This window comes from Cyclopterus lumpus, chromosome 16 (assembly GCF_009769545.1).
Source record: "Cyclopterus lumpus isolate fCycLum1 chromosome 16, fCycLum1.pri, whole genome shotgun sequence".
Lineage (NCBI taxonomy): Eukaryota > Metazoa > Chordata > Actinopteri > Perciformes > Cyclopteridae > Cyclopterus > Cyclopterus lumpus.
In genome coordinates, this window is record NC_046981.1 from 10578042 (window position 1) to 10595179 (window position 17138).

General features: G+C 43.2%; 1 protein-coding gene across 1 annotated transcript; it reads left to right on the forward strand.

Annotated features, from left to right (window-relative positions):
• The first annotated feature begins 223 nt into the window (after positions 1-223).
• On the forward strand, positions 224-16711 carry chrnb2 (cholinergic receptor, nicotinic, beta 2). The gene is given in 9 exon segments (XM_034553362.1): positions 224-268; positions 1463-1481; positions 8837-8982; positions 10005-10049; positions 12584-12693; positions 13983-14740; positions 14810-14889; positions 14977-15102; positions 16514-16711. Coding segments are annotated over 9 exon segments (1482 nt in total). The 3' UTR covers positions 16667-16711.
• Positions 16712-17138: the final 427 nt, after the last annotated feature.

Below are 17138 nucleotides of genomic sequence, written 5' to 3' on the forward strand. Positions count from 1 at the left end.
ATAAATATTGTCCACTGCATATATATGACATGCGCACAATGTAGAAACAAATGCCACGGCTAACATCACTATCCGGTTACTAACTAAAAGACATCCTTTCATGTAGCCTATCAGTTGACTTCATAGTGCGTTTAGAGGCCTATACTTTATAAAGTAACACCATGTGCTCATTATTGTATCACAATAATATTATTGTATGGACTTATTAGTGAGCTTACTACTGATGGGTACCACTTTGGCAACACATTAAATAGAATACATCACATTGTGAGGACGTTTTAAATCGTTTAATGTTGTTTGTTGCATTAGTTATCTCCTTCTCTCTCAGAGAGAGAGAGAGAGAGAGAGAGAGAGAGGGAGAGAGAGGGAGGGTAATACATTATGTTATCACCCACTTACCCCCCTCCTCTCTCTCTCATTAACACTGAGGTCTTGCATTGAGTGGGCAGGTTAATGAGAGACATGCTGAGCTAAAACAACTTCTACATCCTGTCTTCAAAGAACAAATGATGTTTGATTGAGCAGGAAATGCCTTCTGTCCGGACTGATAAATGGTCTTTTTTGTCTTCATTGAGCACATGCACTGAGTAGATGAGTCTTATTTAAAACACTGTTGTTGCAGTGCATTAGGAGCAAATGAGGTATGTGTTAAGTGTAAAGCCATTAGGGTGTTTGGACATATTTTACCTCCGTAAATTGGCTCTAATTTGGTGTTAATTTCTGCTCAGCGAGGGTTTTCCCAAAGCTCAGATTGGTTGAATTACAACCACCGTAATATGTTCAGCCAATCCATAGTAGTGACAGGGAGGAGACCAGCTTTGTGTCTCCAAGCAAAAAGACTGTTTATCACTGGCTGTGTAGCAGCACACATAACTACACTTAACTGCACGCACACACGCACACACACACGCACACACACACACACACACACACACACACACACACACACGCACACACGCACCTCCATCCGCTCACACCATCTGCCTTGCATTTACTAACTGATCAACATCACCCATGGCGACAACATGCTCTTGCTTTTTTTCCTTTTTGTAACACACACACACAGACACACATACACACACACAAACACACACACACACACATGCACACACACACACACACACTTAAAAAGAGCTTTATGCAACAATTTCCCACACAATGTAAAAGCAGATACAAATCGGATACTCACAAAACAAATAAAAAACATCACAAATATAAAGTGTCCTGAAGTAATATGGGTCTCTTTGTATTACAATTGAAATATATAAAAAATAGAATATTGCAATAAATAAAAACAAATAGAACGAAGAGCTAACCAAGAATGTGTCTTGTTTATTAAGCTGCTCTAAAATTGCTGAACATATTCGGTGTCCCTGAGCACTCAGTTTTATTGGTTGATCATTCCCTGACTTCAAACAGGACGTATGTGTACTAGAAAATGCTACCAACATGAAAAATCACTTTATGGAGCTGCATAAGCAGTGGTGTACTAATGAGTCATCTCCCCTTCAGGGAGAAAGTCTGATTAGCATCATCTTCAGAGACTTAAAACTCAAGCCACACGCAAATGAAGAATGAACACATGGTCGCACACCTAGCTATAAACACAGTTTTGAGATTCCCTACAAAGAAGCTAAAAAACACAACATCGTAAAAACACACACAAGACAACATGTGCATGGATGGAATTAGAGGGACAACACTCGTAACTGTACACCTCCATGTGCACGACAATATGTTCTTCCATTCATTTAGACTTTAACGTACATGGACGTGCACACAAAAGGAGTCTCACGTTCAGTGACTGTTCAAGGGCGCTCAAGGACATTTCACCACCTGTCTCAGACAATAATGTGGCTGTCCTGTTGTGTGAGGAGGATGTCTCTTGTCATTTCCCCTGCAGGCCATGCATAATAAACAGGTCTGTGGTGCGGAGTTGACCCGATGCAGGGGGGGTTACTGGATACGGAGCACGGTGTGCGACAGTCTCATTACCACAGGGCGTACAGAGTGCTTGGATTATTTTCGCGGCAACACTTTTCATCAGCCGCATCTCAAAACAGATGTTTGACACGCGGCCAAGTCATCCTCTTTGCATGTGTGACTGCGTGTGTTTGTGCATGCGCCATAATCTCTGTCCTCTGCTTCATGAATGCACTTAGTGAATATATCAACTAACCATTTCTTTGGCACAGCTGTACGGTCTAAAAAGTTCCTGCACAGTCAGTTTAGCCTGTCATCACTTTTCTGCTGCACTGCTCCAGCCCACCGATCTCTGCAGCATCTCAACCTGCACGTTACAACAGTTCTCTCTCTCTCTCTTTCTGTCACTTTTTATCTTTATCTATGCTCCCTCATTTTCTCCATCTTGCTCTCTCTGGACTAACTCCCAACACGCGGCAGCAACAGGATGAGATCATCGGATAAGGGCTGCATCTGCGATAAGAAGTGCACAGAAGTCACTCAACAGAGGCCTTCATTTGACTGTGAGAACGTGTGTGTGTGTGTGTGTGTGTGTGATCCCCTGTGTCAGACTGTGTGCTCTCATGTGTGATTTGTGCACGATCGAGTGTGTGAGTGTTCGTGTGAATGAATGTGCAGCGGTAGTAGCACACACAGCAGATTAGAGGGAAGCACAGAGCTTTAATAGAAACTTAAGCAGTGGGAAAGACAAGCAGATAAGAGACGTTTGCAAAAGTTACGAGTTTTAATTCAAGTTTATTAAAAAAAAAAGAAGTAAAAAGTTGACTAACATTGAGGCAAAGTTGTGCTTATGTTGCTGTAATACAGGTGTGTGTAGAAGTGTATTCAAAATAAGGCAAACCTTCATCTGGTGACAACATGAATGAAACTCTACACATGATCTTACATCTAAAAGTGCCATACAACTAGAGAAACTAATGCTTATCAATAGAAAGTAATGCCTCTGTAGAGAGACACAAAATATTTTTTTTGTTATGATTGTGATCAGGACTTCTGCAAAATAAGCCAAAATGTGTTCTGGATACATGTATTGCTGTCCTATCTCCGCACGTGTGCATATATAACAGCAGACTTCGACCTGGTGATAACATATAAAGATTTACGGATATCCAACTAATAGCTTAAATAATAGCTGTTATGAGAGGCATGAGGCAGTTCAAATGATGTATTTTATTGCAATCCGTGTCGTCAAACAGCTACGCTCCTCAGGGCTATAAGTAATACAATAAAAACCAAACTGCATATGATGATTTCACAGTTTCTGAGTTTCACAGCTATATATTCTTCTGCAGTCCAAACCACTTCAACACCATCACCAATTTTAGACTAAGCCTATTTGATATTGAGACCTAAGATGCCATTTTTTAAACTGCGCTATAACATTAAACAGAAAACATTTGTATATTTAACTTAACTGTAAACGATAAGATGTTGACTTGAATTAGAAAGAGCATTGTAGGTTAAAGCTATACCTTATGTCTATGGTTGGAGCAATGCTTGACCCCACAGTATGCGTTTGTTTACATCTGGCCACGTTAAATCTAGTTTCTCTTGTGTATTTACTATTATTATATCCTGTCCATTTATGTGCAGCTTTGTATTTAATTTCTGCAAAAATAACGTACAATCTGATTTGATATAAGGGATTAAGTGTATATTAGTATCAGTAACAGCATTCTGATTAGCAGTATAGTGTTGTTCATAAGTACGAGGGGAAGCAGCATTGTTGTAAAAGTATGTTTCCTCATCGGTAGTGTTGAGTTGTAGTGGATTTTATATACACTTAAGAGAGGTTATGTTTTAAATTAATACATAAAGAAAGTTATGATAATTAATTTGAGGAATATTTTGAGGAATGTATTATAAAGCATAAGAGAGGATCACAGTTTTATTATTCTGTTTGTTAATGACAAATGTAATGATTAATTGTATGATGCATGAGAATGAATGATGTTTTATTGTTTAGATAATAGTTAAAAGGGATGTCGATTGAAACCTGAGACGTTGCTTTTATTCTGAAGGCAGGATAATAAGTTTTATTCTGAAGGGGAACTTCCTGTCCTTGACTGGAAGTGTGAGCTTTGACCCCGCTAATTTATCGATTGGAGGCATTCTTTGAAGTGGCCAATGGAACTAACCCTCAGGTGTGAACCTCATGTCTTACTCGCTGGTCAGCGTAGCATGCTGTGTCTCTGAAAGGTATTTGCATGAATACCTCCACTAACCAATGGGAGCTTAGCTCAGCGAATGGACTGCGAATAAAACTAATTGTAAGACGTGAATTTGGTCTCTTACGTGGTGACGCCAGACAGAAACTGCTGGCTACGTCAGGAGACTGTGGAAGCGGAATCATGTGAGCGCGTCCGGGCCTGGACCATGTATGTATACAGATGACTCTTGTTTGTTATGATTAAATAATGATTATTATATATTTCTGGCTTCGGAGCTTCTTCTTCCAAGCACCAGGCAGCTCGAGATTCTCTGAACTTTTACAGTAGTGAATCAAAAACACTTAACTGGCCACACGTTTCCTGGCTGTGGAGTTTCTCAAATTTGGCGACAAAAAAAGCTTCTTCCATGCACTCTCAGTTAGTCCACAGTGGGACAGCTTTGTTTTTGGAGTGCTGTGATATTGCGGTTGGATCAATATTAATACCTCAGTTTTATCGGCACGACGATGCCAATTGGGTGCTGGCTAGTAGATCAATGGATCGCTCCATTATTGATTTAAGAATATTTCTGCATAAAAGGTCCCAGCTGCAGCCAAAAAGCCTCTTTGGCAGAACGCAGAGCAGAAAGACCCTACTGCCCCTCCAACCTTTTCTCATGCGCGTCGTATAAATAGAGATCATCACTGTAATTGTCTTAGCAGGATAATTCAATTAAGGTCTCGATCCACCCTCATTTTCTCCACATTTGTCTTTACAGCGTGCATGGCCTCTAACTGCAAACAACACTGTACAACTTAACGATTGGTGATTTTGAGTTACTGCATGCAGCGACTTTTTAAAAAATCGTGACTAAGAACAACACACTTGGTGAGGTTGATCAGCAGCACGTTAAGATCAGTGACGGATGTATATGGGAAGCATTCACTGAACACGGCTACCATCCCACACCTCTTTCTGTTCTGTGTCACAGAGGTGTGTGTGTGTGTGTGTGTGTGTGTATGTGTGTGTCTGTCTGTGCGTGCGTGGTGGTGTGTAACTTTCCTGGCTCCAGGGTCTAATGGGGAGCCCTGCTGAAATATTCATAGTGTCACATTAAGTTTGCAATATTTGAACTGGAAAAGCAGCAGAATACAACCTGAGCTGCCGTCAACATTGCGACCACTCAGCTGGGCCTTTAGCACGACAGCGTATTGTGTGAAAGAGCGAGATCACTCTTTGGTTAGAAGCATAAGTAAGTGCCGAGGATGAACATGTTTGTGCGGTGATCAGGCTGCAGTGTGCAGATATTTTTACACACCGCCTTGTTCTTCAGAGAGAATTAACTAGAAAAGCTCTCGGTTTTGGTTTATAATTGGTCTCAGTGTCGTAAAATATTAGTCTAGACTTTCATCCTGAGTGCATGCATGCAAATATTTGAGTGGGATGCAAATGCCTAGGATGTTTTATTCTGGAAAGTGCAGTTGGCAGTTGTATATATATACATACATGTATGTATATATATACATACATGTGTATATATATACATACATGTGTGTGTATATATGTATATATATATATATGTATAAATATATGTATATGTATATGTATGTATATGTATATGTATATGTATATGTATATGTATATGTATATGTATATATATATATATATATATATATATATATATATATATATATATATATATATATATATATATATATATATATATGTATATGTATATGCTGCACGGTGGTGTAGTGGCTAGCACTGTCGCCTCACAGCAAGAGGGCCGCGGGTTCGATTCCCGGTCGGAGCGGTCCTTCTGTGTGGAGTTTGCATGTTCTCCCCGTGGCAGCGTGGGTTCTCTCCGGGCTCTCCGGCTTCCTCCCACAGTCCAAAGACATGCTGCAGGTTAATTGATCTCTAAATGTCCCATAGGTGTGAATGTGAGAGTGAATGGTTGTATGTCCCTACATGTGCCCTCGATGGACTGGCGGCCTGTCCAGGGTGTCCCCTGCCTTCGCCCTATGTCAGCTGGGATAGGCTCCAGCGCCCCGCGACCCTAATGAGGATAAGCGGTATTGAAAATGGATGGATGGATGGATAAAAATCAAACCTGAAATAATTTCAGGCTTGTTGTTTTTTGTCAGAGAGAAAGAAACCCAATATTTTGCTTGCAATAAACTGAATCATTTTGGCCTTTTGTTTTGGTCTTAGTCATCTTCGGGGGTCTTTGACAGAGCAGCTTTTTATAATTACCGTTCATGCAGCGACTCAAACATGATATCAAAGATGAGGGGAATCAGCTCTCACCTGTTAGGAGGTCTGATGAGATTTGAAGGACTTTGCATTCAATCTTTCTTTTTCAGAGTATAAAGTGCACAGACGCTTCAAAAGGCTTGATATCATATACAATCTGAAGCAAATATAATCCCTCGCAGAAAGTGTTTACAAAGAAAAATAACTGAATATCACTTTGACAATGTACACGTCATCTAGCTCGTTTGAGCGTGAAACTACCATTTACATTATGAGCTGATGGAAATTAAGGCTTTTTCTGCTTCATCATTGTTTAAGTGAACGGTATTAGCTTTCTGTCTCATCCGGCAGTGTTATTGCCTCGGGCTTCTGGGAATAATGTGCATTACTCATATGGTCCAGGCACAGGCAGTATTGTTTATTTCCCTCATGAATATGTGCACACACACACACACACACACACACACAAACACACACACAGACACACGTACGCATGGACACACACACACAATCACATACACACACAAAAAAGCAAACTGTCTCCTGTGCACAATAAACAACCAGAGTGCTACACACATGTGCTGACAGGATGTCTATTGATGAGGGTGGATTAGCGAGCGAAGGGGCAATAAATGGACAGTGGCTGTCAGCGACGGAGAGATGGAGATAACAAGAAGGATGAGCGCGAGGGAGACGGTCAGGGTGACGAGTGAAGAGAAAATAAGGGCCGGCTCGGATGATGGAAAGACGGCGAAAGTGTAAAAGAACATGAGACGGAAAAAGACGGCGACACGGGGAGGAGGAGGAGATTAAAAATAAGGTGGGAGCGAGGAGTTGTGTGTAGTTTACGGGGTATGAATAGAGTCCTCATTGATCCAGAGACAGAGGCTATCATTCCTGCTCAGTGAACACAGCAGTGCTACAGGGAAAGAGGAGGGGGAGGGGGGGGGGGGTCAGGGGGGACATAGAGGGGGAGGACTGAGTGTCAGAGGAGCTCAGAGGCATTTTCAGAGGGAAATGGGGAAGAAATAACATCAGTGTTTAAAGCTCTTTAATATCCATTTTATACTTCCATTTTGTTCCATCTCAAATGTACCTGTTCTTCTTTTTGAGTTTACTTCCCTTCTTGACTTTTTTTCTTCTCTCTCTTTGTTGTGTGTACAATTGATAGAGCTGCAACTAACCTTTGTTTTCATTATCAATTAGTCGGGTGACTATTGTATTAACCAATGAATCATTTGGTCTACGAAATGCTCATCACAATTTTCATGGAACCTAAAGAACTTCAAATTGTTTGCTTTGTCCGAACCCCACATCTATTTAATTGACAATGATATGAAACAGAAAGAAATTACTTGACTTTCTATGGATCATTTATCGATTCATTGATTTTATTTGTTCCAGCAATTGTTATTTTAGTAAATTTAGTTAGTTTTGTGCAAATGCCGAATGTAAAATAAGGGAACAAAGCTGTACAATGAGTTGTCTGTGGTTTGGTTGAATCTTTGTATTGTATTATATATTATTTAGATTATTCCACTAATTTTTCTGTTTTAGTCTTTGTTTTGTTAATAGGCCCCTCTTGTAAATGAAAGGGTTCATCAACTCATTTGACTTAAAATAACAGCTTTTTACATGTTTGGTATCAAGTTAACAGAAAGCAGCCTGTGTTCATCTTCAGGGGGAACGTGTGAGGGGATGACGAGAGTGAAAAGATGCAGCACAGGAGCGAGCAGATGCCACAGAGGCAGGGAGTGAGAGCGAGGAAGGAGGCGGTGCAGAACAGTTGTTTTCCTCTCTCAGTAACACACCTCCCCTCCCGTGTGTGTGTGTGTGTGTGTGTGTGTGTGTGTGTGTGTGTGTGTGTGTGTGTGTGCTATTGTGACGGCTCTGCCCAAACTCCACCGCTCACACAGATACGACTCCGGTCTCCCACAGATGGAGGCGATGGCTGACAGAAGGGAGGGAGGGACAGAGGGGGGGGGGGGGGGGGGGGGGGGGGGGGGTGAGAGATGGAGTGAAAATAACCCAGAGCTACAAAAGACTGGCAGTTGGGAAGAAGTGCAATGCAGCAGAGGGGAAGAGATGGAGAAAGGAGCAGAGGTACGGAGAGAGCGACAGAGACCTTCAGACCGGTTGACTCACTCTTATGATGTCAGATCTTGTAAAAAAAATCCAGCCGGCAGTGATGAATGATGCCGCGGTTCAAAGACGCTGCATCCTTGATACACATGGATAGCCAGCGTTCAATGCTGACAGTGAGGGCCGTGGCCAAACAGAGAAACCCAACAGCACCACTGAGTCCTGCTCTGGTTAGACTATCATCCAATATGATAATGGTTTAAAGTACCAAGAGAGACTCAGATGGCTGCATCCATTGCTGTCTCATGACGGAGGCAGATGATGATGATGATGATGATGATGATGATGATGTGTTCTCGCTATAGGCGGCCTCGGGGCAGACACAGAGGAGCGGTTGGTGGAGCATCTCTTAAACCCGGCCCACTACAACAAACTGATCCGTCCCGCGACTAACGGCTCCGAGCTGGTTACCGTGCAGCTGATGGTGTCGTTGGCTCAGCTCATCAGCGTGGTGAGTGTGCATGCTTGACTCTCGAGTGCACCTTTCACAGTGTGAGGACAGTCCTCTGTGATACGCCTCCTTTGATTTTGATTGCACACGGAAAAAAAAGAGATTCCAAAGGATTATTTACACATTGAAGGAATATGCGAGGTGCAAAACGTCTGTTGTGTCATGGTTAAAACTGAAAATAAAGAAATGTCTAGTTATGGAAATCTAATGTCAGTCTGAATCAAGCTCTCGGCTCAATGCTCGATTAGTATTAAGATCTTGTACTTTAGTAAACGTAGCAATACCGCAATTTAAGAATACTCTCTTTAGCCAAAGCTCTGCATTTCACATAAGGAAGTGACTACAAATGTACTTTACTCACTCCTGTTTCATTATTACAGATTATCATTATTGATGCGGTGACAAGTAATCTGTATTTTAATGTTGTAAGCTAATTGTTGTAGCTAATTGTACTCATGCTATTCTATTTTGTGGTTTCATTTCATGTGCATCAATACATTGTATTAATATACTAAGTCATTGTAAGTATACGTATTTAACTATAAGTTACCGGCAAATGAGTGCAGTAAACAGTACAATGTAACCCTCTGAAATGTAGTAAAATGATGAAGAAGCGTACCATTTAAATACTCAAGTAAAGTACTTCAGGATTGTAGATCAGTTTACTCGTTGTGTTGAGTACTACTCTCATGTGAACTTGGAGCTCTTTAAAACCTGAGAAATTAACATACGTGTTAATAAGATAAGGGTTATTTCAGCAAAGACTTTTTTTGTAAAATGCTTTATGAACTGGGGATTCAGATTTGAAATTGATCAATCGATGAACGGCACTATCAAGCTACATATTACGAGCTTGACTCGGTCTATCTGGACTTAAAATGGATATATGCTAGATATTTTGACTTTGCTGCATCCATTTTGTGCCACTTTTGAAAGATTGACATTGTTCAGCTTGTTAGAAGTGTTGTGGTCCCTTTAGATCCCAGTTTGTCATTTACAATACATGTCTTCTATTTCTGCAGCATGAAAGAGAGCAGGTGATGACCACCAACGTCTGGCTCACGCAGGTGAGACTTCTCCTCATCTTACCGTTCTAACATGGTAACATTCTGCCACGCAGAGAAAAATGTATTCAGAAAAAAACAAATGTAGCGGAAAAACAGTGAATTCAATATTTTATTATGCATGGTTTTTACCTTGTGTAAATGTTCCTGCCACGTCAGTGGAGGTTTATTACACACCGCAAGGGGCATGGATAATAGACAGATGCATCCCTGTGTTCTGTGTGTTTCACTGGTTATGGCTGAGCAGTCTTATCCTGCCTCTACTCATGTGGAGCAGCAGCCCGTCGAGCTGACATGACTGGTGTGTCAGACAGTGAGGGAGACATCACACAATACACATCCTCCAAAAACCCCAAAATCTGACAGGAGAAATATGAGAAATTAGTTGAAAATTATGTTGCAGGAAATCACAGATAACTGGTGATATCAAAAGCCCCTTTTGTACAAATGCTGAGCCCCTAATTCTCAGATGGTGAAATTGGCAGTTTGTGGATTTGGATGAAACCTACAAATTATCCTTATTTGTAGGTTTGTAGATTATTACATTATCCTGTGAATAATGTGACCCTGACTGAGCGGTGACACTCTTCTACATGGCTGGCTCTCTGTATGCTTACAGCTGAGGCCGTTAACATGGCAGAACATGTAGGTGTGCACATGTACACACATCAGGTATACAAATGCAGACACTCACACACATCATCAACATATGTGCTGGCTTTTGAGAGCAAGTAGTTGAACAAATTACACAGGCGTATGTTCAATTTGGATGTTAATTTAGATCTATATCAAATGTATCTTATGTCACCGTCGTACATGCTGCATTTCTTAAAGCTTCGATTTTATTTTTGTCTTATATTCACAAACACACACATACACACACACACACACACACACACAAGCGCAAGTGAAGATTTATGACACGTAATGGAGCAAAGGATGCCCATCAGTTCTCTATGGATCCATTGCAACTGGTGAGCAGGGGATCCAAGGACAGCTAGCTGGAGCCAAGACAAACTGTAATGACCATAATGCATCACCGTTACTGCAGATGACCTATGCATGAGCACTACAGCTCCAACATTGCCATAACATAAAAGAGCCAGACAGAACTGCTGTCACAGAGGCTTCCATGCAGCAATGTCAATGACTGACCCACAGCATACAGGACAAGGACAACAAGACAATGCACAGAGGACGTGAGGATGCTTGCTGATGCTCACACATGCACTCAAACTAGCAGCTTTACTGCTCGACATTCTAGGTCAAAGTAAAAAAGCAGGTCAATCTCACTAGGTTACATAAAAAGGGGGGTGGGTGGTGATGACAATTGATAACACTGTTAAAGTAAAGAACATATTTAGGCTACAAAATATTACAAAAATGTAAACTTACACAAGAGTGACAACATCAACAACAAGACAACTCTCCAAATCAACAGCCTCTGCAGTCTGTGCAAACAACTGAATAGCAATGCTATAAATACACAACTGCCTTTCTCAGTGTTGTCTCACAAGAAAAAAAACAGAAAAGAGATACAACTCAATTAGTGATCGACAATAAATAAAACGAGCAATGGACAGCACAGCGCCTGAAAATCAACAGGAAAAGAAACAAACATCACCAAAGCAGACAACGTGGACATGAACGATAAACGCCACAGCGGCTGCACTAGACTGCACAGTTTTAACATATTTAACCGCATAGCGCACACAAGCGACTACGTTGCAGTCTGCTCGTCCACTTGGCCTCTCTATCCCAGTATAACCAGTCCTCTCTCTGGTCCCACTGCGCTCCCAGAACTCAACACGTTTCTAGCTGGATGAGGCTCTGCTGTCACATCAGAAAGTCCTCAAACACCTCACTGGAGGTAAAAGTAAGTCACGTGTTGGCTGAGGTTACAGGTCGTGAACATCGTGGGACTGAGTTTGCACATGCTTGCAAGGTGGTCCATGAATTCAGTCAATAACTAAGATAGATGTATCTTTTTGTTTTTAACTATCCCGAGGTACAATAATGCCAATTAACCCCATATATGACCTGACCCATATGTGATATGACATCTGTAACGTGTCATTTCCGGAGCGTCACCTCCCTGTTGACGGAGCTCCTCCCTCCTGCGGCCGCAGACACACCTGCAGCTTATTCTGAGTTATCTTCTGTCTGTCGTCATGCGACTTGAAATGTAACAAAGTGAGATACTTGTGATGAATAGAACTAGCGTCAAAGTAAGAATACCGATTTACAAAACAGACAAGAAAGTACACACAACAAAGCGACTTAGAGGTACCAAATGTAAATCATGCTGATTGGCTTGTGGCTGGGTCGAGCTCCACATGAGCGCTGCAAGCTCTCTCTATGGCTGACAGTTTGTGATGTAAGCATAGAGGGACACAGCACAGGATGTTCCCCGGGCGGGTGACCACCGACTGACCGACACAAACACGGACAGACAGACCTTCTTCTCACTGCGCCACTCTTGCCGCTGTGTGATTGGTGCACGAGTGATTAAGCCTGTTGTTTGTATTTGCCCTCAGGAGTGGCAGGACTATCGTCTGACTTGGGTCCCTGAGGAGTTTGATGGGATGATGAAGGTCAGGCTGCCCTCAAAACACATCTGGCTGCCTGACGTGGTGCTCTACAACAAGTGAGTCACTCACTCCCTCCTTTGCACTCGCTTCTGAAGACGCACACGGCTCATGGATGCATGCACTGGAATAGATTGTAATTTAATAAATTGTTAATTTAATGAAACATCCATTTACTTAGCAATATACATAAAGACTATACATTTAGTTCTATATTGAGTTTTAAGACGACGGGCTATTGCACGCGTTGCTGTTATTGCAGACTTGAGTGTAGGTCTGAGCGACATGGTTTAAATCAACCATATGGCAAATGTATGCAAAATCCCAGATATGTAAAATTATCTAATTTGATCTCCAATGCAATTAACTGTAATGCATTATTATATATACAACTCTTTACGTGTATAAAACAGAAACTTGCTTTGCTAGTTTTTTTATTACAATTAGCTTGCATGTCTGAGGGAGGTATGGATTCAGACCACTAGCCTCAGTGTCATGGACACTGAGTGTCAGCCTACAGTATGTAAATCAGCTCATCAGTGATCTGTCTGGCCTTCTCCTCTTTCCGTGCCTCAGTCCTTACTTTACTAAAGATTAAAAGATCCCAGGCACTTTGGATAAAATGATCCTCCTAATCCCACGAACCCCAGGTCGCCATCCTCCCAGTGCTCCTCACCGCCTCAACTTCCTGTCAGGCACCTAAACAGAAGGATTAACTAGAGAAACAGCAGCGCTACTGCTGCTAATTTCATATGTCTCAATTCAATTTGACTACATTTGCAGGAAAGTTGTTTTGAGAGTGTACTTTGACAGGTGGGTCAATTGTGTAATCAGTCAAAGACGATGAATTATTCTTTTGCATGATGTCACAATATTAATAGCCATCATTAATTAGTTCTCTTGTCAAACGTTAAATGGAAATTCAATCTAAAGCTTTAATGCAGTCAGCCGACTTCTAACAAGTCTAATTCGAGCTATTTAACCAGTCTGCCCTGTGAGCTGTGTTTCCTGTCTACACTGCGTGTTCGTCCTGTTCTTTGGGTTTGTAGAAGCAGGTGTGTGTGACCCTGCCACCCTGAAGCACCTCCACACCGTGTGTGTGCGTGTGTGCGTGTGTGCGTGTGTGCGTGTGTGCGTGCGTGCGTGTGTGTGTGTGTGTGTGTGTGTGTTAGAGCTTTTTGATGAGCCCACACTGCATAATGACACGCGTCATGTTCCACTGTACATAAGATGCAGGGAAACATGGCTCATTATACTTTCTATTTACAAAATATATATTTTTTGGTTTCTGTTTGTGTTTGACACTTCTTTTTTGTCTTTCCCCTCTCCCACTCCCCCTCTCTCTCAGCGCCGATGGGGTGTACGAGGTGTCATTCTACTCTAACGCGGTGGTTTCCTACGATGGCAGTATCTTCTGGTTGCCCCCGGCCATCTACAAGTCCGCCTGTAAGATCGAGGTCAAGCACTTCCCCTTTGACCAGCAGAACTGCACGCTGCGCTTCCGCTCCTGGACTTATGACCGCACAGAGATCGATCTGGTTCTCCGTGCTGACGTGGCCAGCATGGACGACTTCACGCCCAGCGGCGAGTGGGACATCATCGCCCTGCCGGGCAGACGAAACGAGAACCCGGCTGACCCCACCTACGTGGACATCACGTACGACTTCATCATTCGCAGGAAGCCACTTTTTTACACCATCAACCTCATCATCCCGTGTGTGCTCATCACCTCGCTGGCAATCCTGGTCTTCTACCTGCCCTCCGACTGTGGAGAGAAGATGACGCTCTGCATCTCCGTGCTGCTGGCCCTCACGGTGTTCCTGCTGCTGATCTCAAAGATCGTCCCCCCCACGTCACTAGACGTCCCACTCGTGGGGAAGTACCTGATGTTCACCATGGTCCTGGTCACTTTCTCCATTGTCACCAGTGTGTGTGTGCTCAACGTACACCACCGCTCGCCGACCACGCACACCATGCCCCCTTGGGTTAAACTGGTGTTCCTCAACAAGCTTCCTGCCTTGCTCTGCATGCGCCAGCCCAGGAACAGCTGCGAGCGCCAGCGGCTGCGCCAGAGAAGGAGGGCCCAGGAGCAGAAGGAAGGCGGGCGCAGCGGGGAGGCGGGGGCGCTGATGGTGGGGCTCGGGCTGGGCAACGCTGGCGGGGGGACCTCCACAGGGGTGTTCAGCAAGGAGGACAATGACCCTTGTACCTGCTATGTGAACCGGGCGTCTGTGAAACAGTTCGGAGGGGATCTGGTAGGAGCAGGTGAGGGATCCATGGATGGTCTGGACAGGGTGAGGGAGGGCCGGGAAGGGGGCTCTGGAAACCTGCCACGGGGGAAGCAAGCAGCAGGGGGTCCTGCTTTGACTCAGGCTCTGCTGGCTCAAGCCTGTCCGGGTTTTGATGAGGCCGTGGAAGGAGTTCGCTTCATCGCCAATCACATGAAGAGTGAGGATGATGATCAGAGTGTGAGTATTGTGTTGTCTGAATATTCACACCATTAGGGTTGTAATCTATGTTGCTCCTTATCATGGTCCTTTAGGTTGATGGTGATAATAGGAATTATGATAACAATATATTGACATCAATTTTCTTACGTAAACAAATAAAACATTTTGTGATAAAGAGTATAGATACTACAGATCCAGTTTTATAATAAACTGTATAGTTAGAGATGACAAATAAAAGCAAATGTTACAGTATTTTTAGTTGTAATCATTTGAAGCTGCTCTAATGAATATCTTAAACAATGCTGATTAAACTATGTGTGCTACCTGCCCAGCCCCAAACAACTGAGTCAATAGCTGCTGTGTAGGCACCTGTTAGCTACACGTTGACTAAATCAACTTTATACGGTGATAATGTCAAAGTTTGTTTCCATCTTTTTGCTCTGCACCCATCTTAAATAACTTAACGCATCAAAATGATGTTGTTAAATTAGATTCTTTAAATTAAACACAAAAAGAGAAAGTGATGCTGATGCCAATACATCCTTTTATTGCTGCAGTTCACTGCTCTGCAATTTCTTGCCAACAGACACTTTAATACCAATATATCTGTGAAGAAAAGAGCTATAAGTATACCAGCCTGTCGATGGGCTCTTCTCCATATGAAAATAAATCATTAGCTTGTCTCTGTGTGGATAAAATAATAGTAGACATCGTCTTATTCTGTGCAGACGTTACTAACAATAAAAAGCATCATGCGCTGTGCAGGTCTGTCCTCTCAGTGCCAGCAGTCTGCCATTTGAAACGCATGGGGGACGACACCAGAGCATAAGCAAAGGAGACAGATCTGGTGACGCAATCATAGCCCTCTGAATATTCAACACAGACATGTAATTATAGCAGCGGCATGACGTGTGCATAGAGAAGGACTATAACTGGACAAGTGAGAGGGACCGAGACGGCAGAGAGAGGGTGGCATTTGTTATCGCTCTTCCTCCTCAAGGCGTCTTCTCTCCTGGAATGAAAGAAGCTGACACAGGGATTAACAATCCTCTGTAATTCTGTGCATCATCGACATAGTAACCATCTCTTTGCCATACCGACCACACTCCTGGCACAGTGCACGCCCTCCCCTTCCCCCAAGTCATCGTCACAGGGGTTACAGTGTCAGCACAGCCCTCTTTTTCTCTGCCCTCCATCACTCTCTCTCATCTCGTATGCCCTCCCCCTCCCCCTCCTTGACTCGTGTCGGACCTCATCAGAGCTGTGTGGCAGAACGAGTCTCCGCTCACATTAACCCCTCACCTCCATTAGCCCTCTGCATGGGGAGGCAGGAGGGTACTTAGAGAGAGAATGAAGACGAGCGATGCGATTCTTCTCACCTTAATCCGACTCTTCAACCTAAACCCCTTTTGTCCCTCCCCATCCACAGGTGAGCGAGGACTGGAAGTACGTTGCCATGGTGATCGACCGCCTCTTCCTGTGGATCTTTGTGTTTGTGTGTGTGTCCGGCACACTGGGCATGTTCATGCAGCCGCTGTTCCAGAATTACACAGTCAAGACCATCACCAGCTCGCCAGGCTGACCATTCCCAGGCCGAGAACACGCTGACCTGACAGCTCCCCAGACCAATCAGCACAGCAGGACAAGGACCAGAGGTGGGGGGCAGGTCTGGGTTTTATTGTGTCTGTTGAACTGGAAACGAGAACTGTAACTGAACAGCAATCACGCCCATTACCTTTATAGTAATGTTTTTTGCAACGAACAAACTGTTTTTCTTGGATGAAGAAAAAGAAAAACACCGTCATACTTTTACCTGCAGTTTTTTGTCCAGATGTTTAATGGACTGACCTCCCCTTTCTGGTGGAAAGGTCCCTCCCTGCTCCCCTCTTCAGCCAGTCAGGGAGTGAGGATGCTCTGATTTAATCCTTGTTGGACCGTTACGCCAGCCTATCAACACTCTCGGCTCGATGCTGACTTCTTAATTGACACATGACATGCCCGCCTTCAACTATGACATTACTCATCCTCGGTATTGACTGAGCTAATTAGAAAGG